This window comes from Drosophila arizonae, chromosome 5 (assembly GCF_054131065.1).
Source record: "Drosophila arizonae isolate 15081-1271.41 chromosome 5, UAZ_ARI_1.0, whole genome shotgun sequence".
NCBI classification, from domain to species: Eukaryota; Metazoa; Arthropoda; class Insecta; order Diptera; family Drosophilidae; genus Drosophila; species Drosophila arizonae.
The window spans coordinates 24,222,615-24,237,386 of record NC_142925.1 but is presented as its reverse complement, the minus strand read 5'-3'; the positions used below and the strand labels follow the sequence as shown (position 1 = coordinate 24,237,386).

At 35.3% G+C, this 14,772-nt stretch overlaps 2 protein-coding genes and 1 long non-coding RNA gene across 7 annotated transcripts in view; 2 read left to right on the top strand and 1 right to left on the bottom strand.

Moving 5' to 3' along the window:
* Positions 1–641: 641 nt before the first annotated feature.
* On the bottom strand, positions 642–2,611 carry LOC149268837 (uncharacterized). The gene is made up of 2 exons (XR_016270406.1): positions 2,493–2,611; positions 642–2,359 (listed from the first exon to the last, which is right to left on the bottom strand). It is a non-coding gene; the product is annotated as an uncharacterized LOC149268837 (long non-coding RNA).
* On the top strand, positions 2,553–3,578 carry DJ-1alpha (class I glutamine amidotransferase-like superfamily protein dj-1alpha). Its single transcript, XM_018009466.2, has 3 exons — positions 2,553–2,898; positions 2,962–3,284; positions 3,343–3,578. The coding sequence occupies exons 1-3, from the start codon at positions 2,698–2,700 to the stop codon at positions 3,497–3,499; spliced, it is 681 nt and encodes a 226-aa protein (XP_017864955.1). The 5' UTR covers positions 2,553–2,697; the 3' UTR covers positions 3,500–3,578.
* A 554-nt stretch (positions 3,579–4,132) lies between these two features.
* shot (dystonin-like protein short stop) overlaps positions 4,133–14,772 on the top strand; it is a 99,479-nt gene continuing 88,839 nt past the window's right edge. For 2 of the 5 annotated variants that reach the window (XM_018009424.2, XM_018009425.2), the window contains exon 1: positions 13,721–14,239. In XM_018009424.2, coding sequence (XP_017864913.1) covers positions 14,143–14,239 — 97 coding nt within the window. In that variant the 5' untranslated portion in view covers positions 13,721–14,142. Of the gene's footprint in view, positions 4,348–13,704; positions 14,240–14,772 lie in introns of those variants that run through there. The other 3 variants (XM_018009407.2, XM_089470877.1, XM_018009426.2) reach the window with 3 other exon arrangements.

Here is a 14,772-nt window from a genome sequence, read left to right as displayed (position 1 = left end):
AAAAGAAAGAAAAAACCTTAAAAAAATCAATTATAATTTTAAGCACATCCAAAAGCAACAATGTAAACGAAACAATGCAAACAAAACGAGAAAAATCTGCGGGGTCTCTTTAAGTTTTAGGGTCTCTCAACATTAAAACCCCAACAACAATTTTACAAATTACCAATTACATTTTTATGTACTTTAAGCTAAAAGAAAAAGAAACAGTAAAAAAAAAAAAACACACAATTTATGTGCCGACAATGAATGTATCCTTGTAATTGTAACTTGTACTTGTAAAACACATAGAAGAGGCACGACATTTATAGAGCAAAGTCTAAAGCTTTAACATATATATATATATATATGTATATATATGTATATATATCTGCATCTCCAAATCTAACTATATGCGCAGATGCAAGCAAAAAGTCCGTTGACATTTGTGATTAACACAAGAACATGATTTTGGCTGCGTAACTTATTAAAATGCAAAAACTATAACTATATAAATATATAGTCATCTGATTCAAATGAAAAAAAGAAAAATATTTATAGTATATTTTCCACACACACATAAACACATTTCATGGTTTCTTCAAATGTCGTGCAGCTAAAAACAATAAACATTATATCAATATCTCATATGCTATATGTACGTTTATTTATATATAGCGTAGAGTGAGATTTCCATGCATAATATAGTGTCTATTAAAAACCCAACCGCAAAGCCGACTATAATGTTTCTCTCACTTTCTATGTGTCGAAATTTAATTGAGCTTTAAAATACAAAAACAAAAACAAAACAATTAATAATAATACTTATAAATGTGCCGTTTATTGCAAAACTCAATGATAAAATTAACAACACATTAGCAACTAAGTAAACACACACAATACATAGATGTCTACAATACAACTATATATATATATACATATGTATGTATATATAGATATATAATATGTATTCTAAATAGAGATCAATCGAAGCTAGAACAGCAATTGCACAACTCTTCCTAAAGGAAATAAAAATTTATGCCACAATTAACAAACGAAAAAAAGGACTAACTCCAAAGCAATTATATACGTTATATATTACTTACCGATACATAGGTTATATATATGTATATATAAATGTATATATACATATATATATCTGTGTGTAACTGTGTACTCTATTCTTCCAATTAGTCCCATACAGAAAAGAAACCACGCCCCCCACAATTGTCGTAGTGTTCCAATTAACATGCAAAGACAAAAACAAAAACAAAAACAAAATAAAATAAAAAGTATATATTGAACCCTAGCTGAAATTGGATTAGTAAAAATCTTGAATAAAGTAAAAGTACTCGTAAATCAAAGGTATCAAAACTATCTATCTGAAGCTTACAAATACTTACTTCACTTCATATATATATGTATATATATATATATATACATATATACATACGATCCACTTATGAAAAAGATCAATTTAAAAAAAAAAAAAAACAAACAAAAAAAAAAAACAAACTCTTACTTTAAATGTTTATACCAAAACGCCGGGTAATTAATCAATAATTAATTATTACTTAAGCAGAAATGAGCAAAAATACATTATTCGTAAATTATATAAAAATATATGAAAATAAAATAAAAAAGAATAAAAACTTATTGAGAAACGTAAGCAACGTAAAATATGGGAAATCTGTAACTTTGGTGATCTTTTTAAATGTTATTAGTAAAGAAGAAAAAAATTAAAAAACAAAAACTAATGTAACAAAACAAACACAAATCAAACAAGTTCTAAATGTGACTTAAATTACGACGTAAACATTTTTTCCAGAATATTAATATTGGAGTGTATCATCAGAGACAATTAATTTAATTCAATTGAAATTTAAAAATAAAACAAAAACTAAAACATAAATTAATAAAAATCAGCTGTCTAACAATTAGTGTAAGCGCTTTAATACAAATAGTTCTTATGTCTAACAAATAATTCAATTAAGTTATATTTTATACAAACGACAAAAACAAATAACCAAACATTTCAAATTACTTTGCAAATTTTTTGCGGTTTTACATAATTAGTTTTATGTATTTTTTATTTCAAGAACTAAATCTACATTTGGCAATACACCTTTGCATGTCTATATACATATATGTATGTAAAATCAACAACAAAACAACATATTCGATCGCAGACAAGAAACAAAATACATAGATACATATTTTTTGTTCAATAAAAATATATTTAACTAAAAATTTGTTGAAATGGATTTGAATAATGTCACAACTGGAACTTTTGTTCATTTCTTCATAGATGGTTCAATTATTTATTGCCTCAAATACTAATGGAGTTCCAATTGATAAAATCAATTTTAGGCATTTTTTATAACTATAATTGGAAGAGAAATTGATTTAGTAATTAGAATGGAAGTCTGTCCCAAATGACGTCACAATTGGCCAAGTAAGGAGTAAAAGCCCAATGTGACTGGTTCACTGACTCGTCTCTTTCTTGGGAGCTTTACATTTTCGGACTAATCTAAGTTTCGCCTTTTTTGCAGTCTATTCCAAAAAGTAGCCTTAGTTTTAATTCATTGAATATTATTCCAAAAATTTTATTTTATTTTTATAAAAAGTCTGCTTGTGAATATTCAAAATTAAAAACTACAAATTTGGAACTAGGCCCATAATTTATACATCGATAACAAGTCCACAACAAAAACTATCGATATGTACTCAATGCTACGATGGCCACTACGACTGCTGACTCTGGGTAGAAGTCGCGAAAACAGCGCCTTGAGCATAGCTATACAACAGCCGAAGGGAACTTACATCAATAAAATGGATGGGAAACGTGCTTTGATTGTCCTGGCACCAGGTGCCGAAGAAATGGAGTTCACCATTGCTGCGGATGTGTTACGCCGCGCGGGCGTGAGTGAAAAAATCGAATGTCTGGCTATTTATAGTAAGACATTTTTTGTTGTTTTGTTTTAGATAATTGTGACGGTAGCTGGACTGGAAGGCAGCGAACCGGTCAAATGTTCGCGTGACGTGATGATTGTGCCGGATAAGTCGTTGGAGGACGCTGTTACGGACCAGGTGTACGATGTTATTGTTTTACCCGGGGGTCTGGGTGGCTCCACCGCCATGAGCAACTCGAAGGCAGTTGGCGAGCTGCTGCATAAACAGGAATCGGCAGGGCGCCTAATCGCAGCTATATGCGCAGCTCCCACAGCGTTGGCCAAGCACGGCATCGCCACTGGCAAATCCCTGACGTCGTATCCAGCTATGAAGCCGCAGCTGGTTGAGAAATACTGGTAGCTACATAAAATATCGATATACAAATTGCTTCAACAACTAATTAATGTTTCTTAGCTATGTGGACGATCAAAATGTCGTCCAGGATGGCAATTTAATAACCAGCCGTGGACCCGGCACAGCGTACGAATTCGCCTTGAAAATATCTGAGCAACTCGCGGGTACGGCCAAAGCACAGGAGATAGCCAAAGCCATGCTGTTGAGCTACAATTAAATTATTTATATATGATGATATGATAAAATCGAAGACAAAAAAGTGATAGCTAAATAAAGTTGAAATAAAAACAAGTAAATACGCTGTAATCTTTAAGAATTTTATAGCTACTACCGGTATACTAGTAGTTGCGAATATCGATATTTTACCGTATCGATACTCGATAATAGAGTATTCGATGCCCTTCGAACGACCTCACGGTCAAAACCTCAATTTAAATTTAATACGTTTCTATATGATTTTAAATGAAGTACGTATATTTAATAGATTTCGTTTTCTTTTTTGTAGACCTTGAACAGTATTTAATTTATTTGTTGCTGAAAAACTTTAAAATTAGCTACACCTTGCACTTTTCATACAAATTGGGGGAGCATATAAAATGTATTTAATTTTACAAAGTTAAACTTGGCGCCTCTCATATGCAAACGTATGTGACGTAATGAACTCGTCTCACTACTCACAGATAAGAACTCATAATGCACTGCCTACCTTATACGTTTTCGTGCCATGCGCAGAACGGACCTGTTTCACAGAAACAGTTGCGCTCTCTTCAATCGCTCTCTCTGAGTGCAGTCGCCGCCGGATAGAATCATTTCACTTGCTCAATCGATAGACGATATCAGTTTCAATTCAAAAGTCAACGCGGTAGGACGTATGCGCTCGCTCCACTACTGCCGCCAGGTCCGTTACTCGCATTGCATTTCGGTAGAATTAAATTTCGCTGCACTGAGAAATTTTCATTGCGTGCGCGTGTGTATGTAATTTGAGCACGTGAATTATAATTTATTGTAGCGAATACGCCTTCTACATGTGCATATCTGTGTGTGTGTGTCTGGTTGTCTAATCGTGTAAGTGTAGTCTGTGTCTGTGTAATAACACCGACAATTGTAAATTGCACAAGTGTAACGGTATCTACATGAAGAATTGCACCAAGCACAGCAACAACAACAACAAGAGCAACATCAACTCTATTGTAAAGTGTGTGTAAACGAATTGCAAACCAAAGCGTAGCACCGAAAAAAATAGTTGTGCAGCTCATTCAAACTGCAAGCGTGTAAAAGAGATTTTCCAGCAACAACAGCAGCAACTCGAACGATTCGCTTGCTTAAATTGCCATAAATTATTTTATAATTTTTTGTGTATGCAGTGCATATATTCATGTGTGTGTGTATGTGTGTGTGAAAATTAACATAAGCATCAGAGCAACTACGAACAAAAGCTAAAATGTTGCTCGAGAAAAGCCAAAACGAAAAGTAAAATATAAAAAAAAAAAAATATTGTGAAAACAGCAGCAACAACAACAAGAGCAGGGTGCTCAGTCGCTCCTTGCGCTCACTTCGTGTCGCCTTGTCTATCTTTTCAACCTCTTTTCAATCTCTTTTGCTGTAAGTGCGCTGCTCTCCCTCTCTCTCTCTCTCTGTCACTCTCATGCTGCCACCGTCTCTGCTGCTCCTTATGAGTCAGCTTGCAGGGCAGCGCTGCTCGCGTCGGCGACCGCAGCACGATTTGAGGGCAATGCATGGCAAACAAAAAAAAGGAGAAAAAAAAAAATTAAATAAAATAAAACAAAAAAACGTGCAAAAGAAATTGTGCAAAACACAAAGATTCGACGTGTTTCGGTCCTCTGCAAAATGACAAATGCAAAGTGAGAAAGAGTAAGAAAAAAAGAAGAAAAACTGCATGGAACAGATCATCACAAAATAAAGTTAAAAAGCTCCAACAATAAACGGTATTTGTTCTCATGAGGAATTTTAGTTCCAGCCGTCAACATTTGTTTTTGCTCTGCTAATGTGTTTGTATATGTTTATATATGTGAGTGTGTGAGTGTTAAATAAACAGCTACATAATTTGTTTATAAACTTTTTAATGGAGCACAAAGGCAACGTACATATTTACATACACATATCTACATATATACATATGTGCATGTGTGTGTGCTTGTAAATTGTGTCAACCCTCAACCCTCGTCAGAGAACGTCGCAGCTGAGGCGCAGCCGGCAAAGGCCGGTTTATGTGGCGGCTGCGCTACTTCTGCGAAGATGCAGCAACGTTCTCAACGTTATCTTTGTCAGCGCTAACATCGAAAGCTCTCCTCCCTTCAAATTTCGCACTTTGATGCTAATAAGCCGATGCATGTGATACTTTTTTATCTATCTACATTCATTAAGTAATGTTCCTTTTTTTTTGCGGGCCCCTTGAAAAATCGATAGTAAAAGTTAGGGAGGGGTAATTTTTTGAGTGGTGAGTGACACATTTTGCTCACATTTCACATGCTCCGTTTTGATCAGTCAATCGCACGCATTACTCATACACACACACACACACACTGACATTCAACCTGCTGCCTGCCGCCTGTCAATGGCAGCCCTGACACTGACCACAACAACATTCATAAAGCAGACAGCGCAAAGAGCGGACAGTGAGAAAGAGAGTAAAAGACAGGGAGAGGAAGAGGAACCAGTGCAAGACATTTCGCTCTCAACTTTACCGGCGCTCTGTTTACAATTTACTTTTTTTTTTTTTTTAATTTCTTTTTTTTTTTTTGTTCGTCTTTCTTTATTTTGCTTGTTCTTTTTATAACAGCAAAGTTCAGTGGCTGCTGAAAATGCACGCAATCAACCCCCAAACACGCACACACGCAAATACTCACATAAACACGGGGTATTGGATGTTTGGTCTTTTGGCAGCTGTTCCAATAGAGTGAATGCTCCTAAATTGAAAACTTACAGTGATTCTAATTGATAGAGAATTAATTTAATTATATATATTTCTGTAAGTCCTGGCGCAGTTGTGGGTACATTTGCCTCGATCAGTATAAATATAGCTATTGATTTAAGAGCGAAAATAAACTAATTCGTATTCAGGACTAACGTTTAGCACAGGGTATATTTGAGTCGAATATTATAATTTATGCAGTGTTTGCTGCTGGGGATTACACTTTAGATCGGCGCGTTTACATTAGCGCGCATTCACTGTACATTATAATTCATATAACGACCTGCAATGTGTTTTCTCTCCCTCTCATCTTTATTTCTCTCCCGCTCTAACTTAACTAGTTGTAACATCATCAAATTGATTTGCGGCCCTAGCCTAGAAAAGCAAGAACTCAAGGGTTGCCGATGTAGTTGTTGCTGCCATCTTTTTTGTTGTAGTGGTTGTTGTTCTGATGTTGGCCCGGAAAATGCACTCGAGCGTTGACTGTAGCTGTTTTATTGCTTCGTCTGCCTGTGTCTACATCCACTGCCCCTACTCCTCTCTGTGTTCGTCTATTTCTCTTAGCTGTCTGACAAGCTATGCGTTTTTACCATGCACTTGGCCCATGTTTCTAGTTTTTTTTTGTTTTTTGTTTTTTTTTTTTGCTTTTACTTCTCTTGGCTAAAAAGTTGCCCTCGGTCTGTTTGGCGTCAGGGTGTGTCGGCCCAATCCTCAGTCCCCTATCCCCCAGTTCCCCATCCATAGTCTCAGCGGAACTCTGAACTCGTAACTAAAGTTCAAGTGTCGCCGCTTTGCATGCGAATTAAAGGCGTGACGCTCAAGAGTTGCCCGATTAGCCTAATTAAAGCGGAAGCCCAGTAGCTACAATGAAGCTATTCTACAACGTAAAACTTTATTGATGTGTCTTGCATCATCGTCACTTCAATTGAAGTATAGTTGATATTCTTAGTCCGACTAAAAGTAATGAAGAACTTTATTGATATCTCTTGCATCTTTCATAATCATCATCATCGTCATCATCATGATGATTGTCATGTCTTGGGCTATCTGGCATGTGGCATCTCTGATAAGCGAACAACCAGCGCAATCAACAAGTCTTTTTCTACGGAATTAATATTAGTTACCCAGCTTCAAACTTCAAAATTTCCAGCTAATTAAAATTCTGCAGAGGAAACGCCTACAAAAACTATAAACGAAAAACAAAACTCTATTCTCCAAGCCGCACCGTGAAAGGAAAGCCCCAATTAGACCGCCAACTGACGCTCGTAAACATGAAAAATAAAGTGTTTCAAACAGGCCCCATTTAACAATTAGCGGCTAGACGGTTGAAAAGATGAAAGACCAACTGATGATTAGATGACGCAGACTTACGAACACTTTAAACAATGACTGATCTTTGAGGACTAAGCGATATATGGCGGAATGATTGGACAACGGACGAGTGGATTTGCCTAAGAGAGAGCGGAGGGGAATAAGGAATATTTTGAACTGAATTGAAAACTGAAAAGACCTATAACACATATCTCCGGTGAATTTATGATAGATCATACGACGATTAAGAATATGTCGAGTTTAACCTATAAACCTATAAAGAAAAATTAAGGAACATTTAAGCATAACTGATCAACGATTAATTAGAAAAAAGCTTTAAGTGATGTGCTTAACACAACGATGTATAGTATAAATATATTTAAATTTAAGAAACGCAACCAGAAATGACTTCAAATAATTTTTTCCACGTTACAAAACGAAGTAAATTAGATTGATAATTGCTGGGGTCAATTGATGGGATCAAGAGAGCTAAATAAAACTCGAACTTTAACAATCAATATTTAAAACAGTTTTAAAATTTAAAAACAAAAGGGAAATATTGAAGAGTAAACTGTGAAAGAGATAATTATACATACGATAAATGCGAATAATTATTTATTACAATATTATTGATATTACACATAAGATCTGTATCGAGAAGTTCACTCAACCGCCTAAAGCTAAAAATATGCTAATTCGAAAATTAGACATTGCTTAATTTTACGCTTAAAATTGATAATAATAAACTAGATAATGGCTCAGTTTAGATATTATGCCGCCAGCTGTTGTTCGTCCAATGCAAACTGGAATGTAAATTATGAAATTTGAAATATTTGAAATAACTATCATTTTTAATTGAGCTCGTTTCCAGCTGATATGCAAAATGTTTGCCTAATTGGGTGACCCGAGCGGCTGTCCGATAACTAATTGCATGGCCCCACGGCCCCAGGCTCGTGATAGATGACATAATCACCGATATGCGTCCGTGCTATATATCGCAAACAAAATAATGATCTAATATAGTCGTTTACTCAATCAATGCAATTGAGAATATGATTTCATTAGTTTCTAGTTGCTTATGTAAGGCGAGACTAATGCCGTTTATTAATGCCTGTCGACTTTCGAGACAATTAAAAAATTGTACTACGACTAGTTCCCATGGTCGGGTATTTAGGCCTATCCCACCCCCCTCACCTGTTGGCATGTCGTTTCAAATTCCATATTTTATGCCCTGTAAATATTGGAAGAGACTGAGATTGAGCATATTGTGGTTATAGAGTATAGTAGTATTTATAATCAGTAAATATCAACGTTAATTTGATGTTAATAACTTTTTGTGATATCAATGTATATTAAAATATTTATATTTATGATATTGATATTGACGATCCTAAATCAATATTTATCGAGAATTTCGATTCGAGATCATAAATATTAAGGTAACTTTTGATATTAAGGAACTAAATTATAGCGATTGGTTCTCAGATCTTACTGATGAAAAAATTTGGATGATACTACTGCGGTAAGACCTCTGATGGATGTGCCTGGTTGTTACAGTTATCTTCTAGTCTATGGGAGGAGGAGGTAGAGAGAGCAGGAAAAGACTTTTAGCTTATAATAGGATATCTGCTAGTCGTTCGCTTCGTTCGTTCGTGTGTTTTATTTTTTACTTTTTTTCAAGCGATGACGTTGTCAAACTGGTTGCCCATTGTGTGCGTTTTATCAGCATTTATTGTTTTGTGACGGTTTTTATTTCTCCCATTTGCTGTTATTGTCCGTTCAACTGTCGCTTAATTGACTTTGTTACTGCCCTCTCTCTGTTGCCTCGCTGATTCCTCTCTTTGTGGCTCTTTTTGGCACTGGAAAGCCCATTGCTGATCTAAACTCGGTGCACGTGCAAGCAGGTCTTGGCATTGCCTTAGCGTTTCTTTGGGCGAGGAGTCAACGTATGAAATAGACTCCTCTCTGGTCATCAAAGAGTCTTGGGGTGTTTGCTTCAAGTGCTTTTTTATGGGCTCTTCACACACAGAAATCGAGCAACGACTTGTCGAGTTATATAAATGTGGCGTTGCTTACCACATTGTTGTCAGAATCGTTATACAAGTTCTCAACCGCCAGTTCCGGTGGTTTGCTTGATAACCAAGGCTTAGGAATGTCGGTACGAAAAAACAATCTAGAAGAAGCTTTTAACAATTGGAGCAGCAGCATTAGTCAAAATGTGAAAAGATAATTTGATAAAATTGGAACTAGTTCACTCAAATCGAATTAATATTGCATTTTAGTTCCGCTTTGCTATTTGGAAAATGGGTTGTTTGAGTTCCAAATATAGTTCCAGAAGATTTAGATCTATAGAGGTAATAATATTGATTTAAATCTGTAGTATATATCTTGTGTGCCTTCATAATTGATCCGATATTTTTATTTTTAAGAACTAGATCAATTAATGAATCTCGTTTTTTTAATTTGAGAAAATTTGATTGTAAAAGGTAGTAATTTATTATAAATAAATAAAAATGTTAGTTTAATCAATTAAACCTGATGAGTTTTAGGAAGCTGAACTTTAAAATAGGAACTTAGAACCCAGAAGGCTATCCGTAATAAAGTTAGGTATAATGTATTCATTAAATCATACTTATTAATTATATGTGTATTTTGTATATATACAATGTATATATAGTAAATAGATATTCTAAGGCTTTTGTGTCCATCATTCTGTCAGGTCTTGTTTTTATACCCTGAACCCATTGAAAATGGGAAATCAGGGTATAATGGTTTTGTTGAAATGTATATAACAGGCAGAAGGAGGCGTGGCAGACCCCACAAAGTATATATATTCTTGATCAGGGTGACGAGCTGAGTTGATTTGGCCCTGTCCGCCTGTCCGTATGTTTGAACGCGTGGGTTTCCGAAGATATAAGAGCTAGAGACTTCAAATTTTTTGTAAAATGTTCGTAATTACAGCGCGGATATCGAGTTTATCATTAAAAATCGATAACTCATCCCGATCTTTTTTTATCGATAAAAAACCTTATCGAAAACCAGTTATAAAATTATATCTTCTACACCTTTATTGCTAGAGTCTCCAAATTTTTTATATATGCTTATATGCAATTTATACAATTTCGGATTTTGTTAAAATTTACCCCCCACCTCTAAATTCACCCCCTCACCCTCACTTTTGTAAAACGCGTATTTCAAATACAAAAAAAGTTATTAAACAATTAAGTTCTCATAGTAAGCGCACACTGCAGCCCATGCGTGTTTATGCGTGGGTGCTTGTGTGTGTATGTGTTTGTGTATGTGTGCGTGTTTCTTGTGTAAGCTGAAAGACGCGAAAAATTATTGAAATAGCTAGCACTCCAAGGGTTCAGGGGATCTCGTAGTCGAGCAGTCTCGACTAGAGCTTTCTTACTTGTTTGTTTCTTGATTTTGCAATTCAATCCACACAAATTTAAATTTAGCTCAGAATTTATAGCCTCTGCAGATATCCAGTTCCCTGTCTATCATCAAGAACATCTAGCTCTGGGTCCTTAGTTCTAATTATAGGTATTTATTTGCAACAGCTCCTAAATCTTAATTATATATATTTGCTAACTCAACAGCTGTTGGGATCTCTGTCGTCAACCGCGGCGCAGCCAGAGGGCAGCTCGTCTCGTTTTCATTTTCTATTTTCGAATTCAAATGAGATGTCTGCTAATTTACAAGTTAAATGTGCGAACCATTCGGATGTTCTTAATTAAATCTGTATAAAATGTAGTTTTAGAGCTTCTCAAGAGCTTCTGTCTTAACACATTCTACATATAGCTTAGCCATACGATAAATCAACGTTTGAGCAACCTTCGTTAGATTTGGACAGCGATTAGATCAGCGCTTTAGCGTTTTAGATACCCTGTAATTAGTGTTGGGTAAGGCTAAGCACATATAATATTGTAGTTTGATGACAAGGTATATTATTTACTTAAATAATTTGTATATTTGTTTTATTTGTATTATTTTTTTTTTATAATTTGAATTCTAATTCGTCTTTACTTTCGATCATACTTATATTTATGATGATGAAACTAGATTTTTATTTATTTATTATTCTTATTAAACAGCCTTGAAAATTGAAGTCCGCTTTAATAGCCTTGGTATATCAAATATATTTATAAAATTTAGTTCAAAAATTTTCTTCCCTCTGTCTCAGTTCTCATTGATCTTAATATTTACAATATTGTAGGATATATTTCAGTCTATATTTGCTAATCCATTTAGATTACACTCGCTATATATAGTCGGTAGGTACAAAAGTAAAGGCCGCCCGATTCATTGCTCTTTTTTTTCATTCGTTTTTTCTTCTGAATTATAACTGTAGAAGTTATCAGTCAAAAAGAAGAAAGAATTCATGACTGCTTATCTGTTGATAAGCGCACGCACACAATTATTTTTGATATTTTTGATATTTGTTGTTGCATTTTGGGCTTTTTGTGATAAGTTTGTTGATTTGAGGGCCGACAGTGACGCCTACGTCGGCGTCAAAGCTTACAGAGCCTGCCTGTACAGTTTGACACGCACTTCAGCGCAAATGTCAAGCTGCGCATTGGACAGTTTGATAAGCAGTCGAGCATTGCTGACAGGCATTCAAAATGTTAAGTTTGCCAATCACGTTTGCCTAGCCAATGCCCCCTCCCTCTATCTTTATTGTACAGTTAGTTATTCGATGTGACTGCCCAAATGTGTCCACAAAAGACTTTGATAAAAGTAATAAAAAGCATGCGGCAAAAACAAAACCGCGTCAAAACAATTCCCATAAATAAACACACACACACAGTCACACGAGTATACTTGTATACAGTCATACGTATACAGTTATTTTTGCCAAAAGGCACTCAATAATAATACAATTCAGCAGCGATAATTGGCCATTGAGTTGATGAGGAAGAGAGAGGGAGAGAGAGTTAGTTAGGCTAGCTGAACTGGAAGCCTGCCGTTAGGTGTCCAATAAAAGTTTTTCTGGTTCTACTGTTTTCTTGTTTGGTCCGACAATTTTTTTTATTCTTGTACATTGCACGCTGCTTCGCAACGTCTGCACCGGCAGCAGCAGAAGAAACGGCGACTATTTCCGGTATTGCATTGCGTTTGCGCAAATGCTCTCGCCGTTTCTCTCTCTCTCTCCTTCTGTGTCTCTCTTCATATGAAACCGGTCTCGCATTTCTATTACCGCTCCCTATCACTCTCTGTCGCTGCTTGCTCTCTGCATTTGTATTATGTTGACATTTCGCTGCACTCTCACACACTTGCACACGTGCACCGTTGTTTATCAGCAAACGTAGTTTCCGTTGCTTCTTCGAAATTCATTGATTGTAAATTGCGCGGCCGTTTTTCGACTTCGAAAGCGCTGTTGTTTTGTTTTTCAATTTTGGTAGTTATCCAAGGCACAATGACTGCCAAACTAAACACATAATTTATCGCAAAGAGCGTTTTCCGTTTATTCACTGTGTGCGTGTGTGTGTGCGATATTGTTGTTTCATTGGCTGGCATTGACCCACTGGCAAACCATTGCCTCGCGAGCAGCTGATAACAAGTGCTTTCATGTTCTTGTTTTGTTGTTGTTGCTATTGTTGCCGCGCATTTTACAAATACAGAGGCGGACAGACAGAGTCATCTGCTATAATATTACGTGCCGCCTAAAAGTATACTGTGGATAATATTACGTGAACGACTCTCAAACTGTGGCATTTATAAAAGCAAACAGAATAGCAAAAAAAAAAAAAAATAGTTTTCATTAAATAAAAAATTAAATAAAAAAAATTTAAAATACTATAAAAAGCTCGCAAAAATAATAATAAAAAAATGGAAAAATACATATATATATATATATATATATATATATATATATATATATATATATATATATATATATATATATATATATATATATATTACATAAATATTGCAAAATAAAATTAAATCAAACTAAGTGCAGTAAAAGCTCGTAAAAGATGCAAATTCAATAATTGTTTAAAATGATATTGAAATAAATGTTTGAATAAGTTAAGAAGAATAAAATGAATATTATATTATTCTTTCAGAAATTGAAAACTTTTCTTAATAGAGAATAAAACTATTATTGTACACGCACAATATTTATTTATTTATTTATTGCTTTATTTATTTCATTTTATTTTTTTTATTTACAGCCAAGTATTAAAATGAACAAAAACAGCATTAGATAAATTTTAGTACAATTTTCAATTAGTGCTTAAGTAAAAACACAAGCCCAGCTCTGGAGCAGGCGAGACAGCAGCAAAGCACTATCTCGCTCGCACACCTCGTCTTCATTACACGGAGCAGAAGACGAGGCAAACACGGCGTCCCCGCGGAGTTACGCTCGCTCTCGCTCCACGCCGCAATCGCCGCACTCGCCGCAGCTGTTGGCGATCGCCGGGCGAGGGGAGGAGTTGGAGATCAATTGCAACGGCAACGGCAACGGTGGCATTCGGAATACAACACCAACAGGTGCCGGCACATCGGCACATGGCTCGTGCCCAGTGCTCCACCCACGGCATCATCAATCCGAGCAGCAGCTGTGCAAACGCCGCCGCATCTATGCATCCACGGGCAGCGCAGCGAACATTATGATGGATCGCGAATCCCTTAGCGAATGGGCTAAGGACAAGCCGCTCAGCATACTGCAGCTGGATCCGGCGGATCGTGCCGTCCTGCGCATAGCAGGTAAGTCCAGCCCATCTCAAAATATTTATTATTTCTCTAATTGTATTTCAATATTTCATATGGGGTCATTTACTATGATATGATATGATATGATATTTCGAATGACATTATAAAAATTTAGTAATTTTAAAAATTATCTAACATGTCATTTCTAAATAGTTCGATATATCTCTGAACGTTATATACATAAATATTAATTTATAAAAAAAAAAAAAAAAACAATTGATGCAATTATGTCCCTTTTAATATGATTTTGCAAATGAAGTTAAAACTTAGGAATACATTGATCGTTTTAGTAAATCAATCTGTGTACTTCAAAATTGTTGAGATTCCAATAGTCGAGTTCATCCAGTTTTCATTTCATACTGACAATGTTAAGGCTAATGATTGCCGATATATAATATTTTATATTACTTCGATAATATTAATAATCTTTTCAAGTAATCGCTGTTTATTATAGCTTTATAGAGACTCGCAAGTTATTGTTATCAATAGATTTCTCTCACTTTTAAAACATTTTGTATGCGAATTTA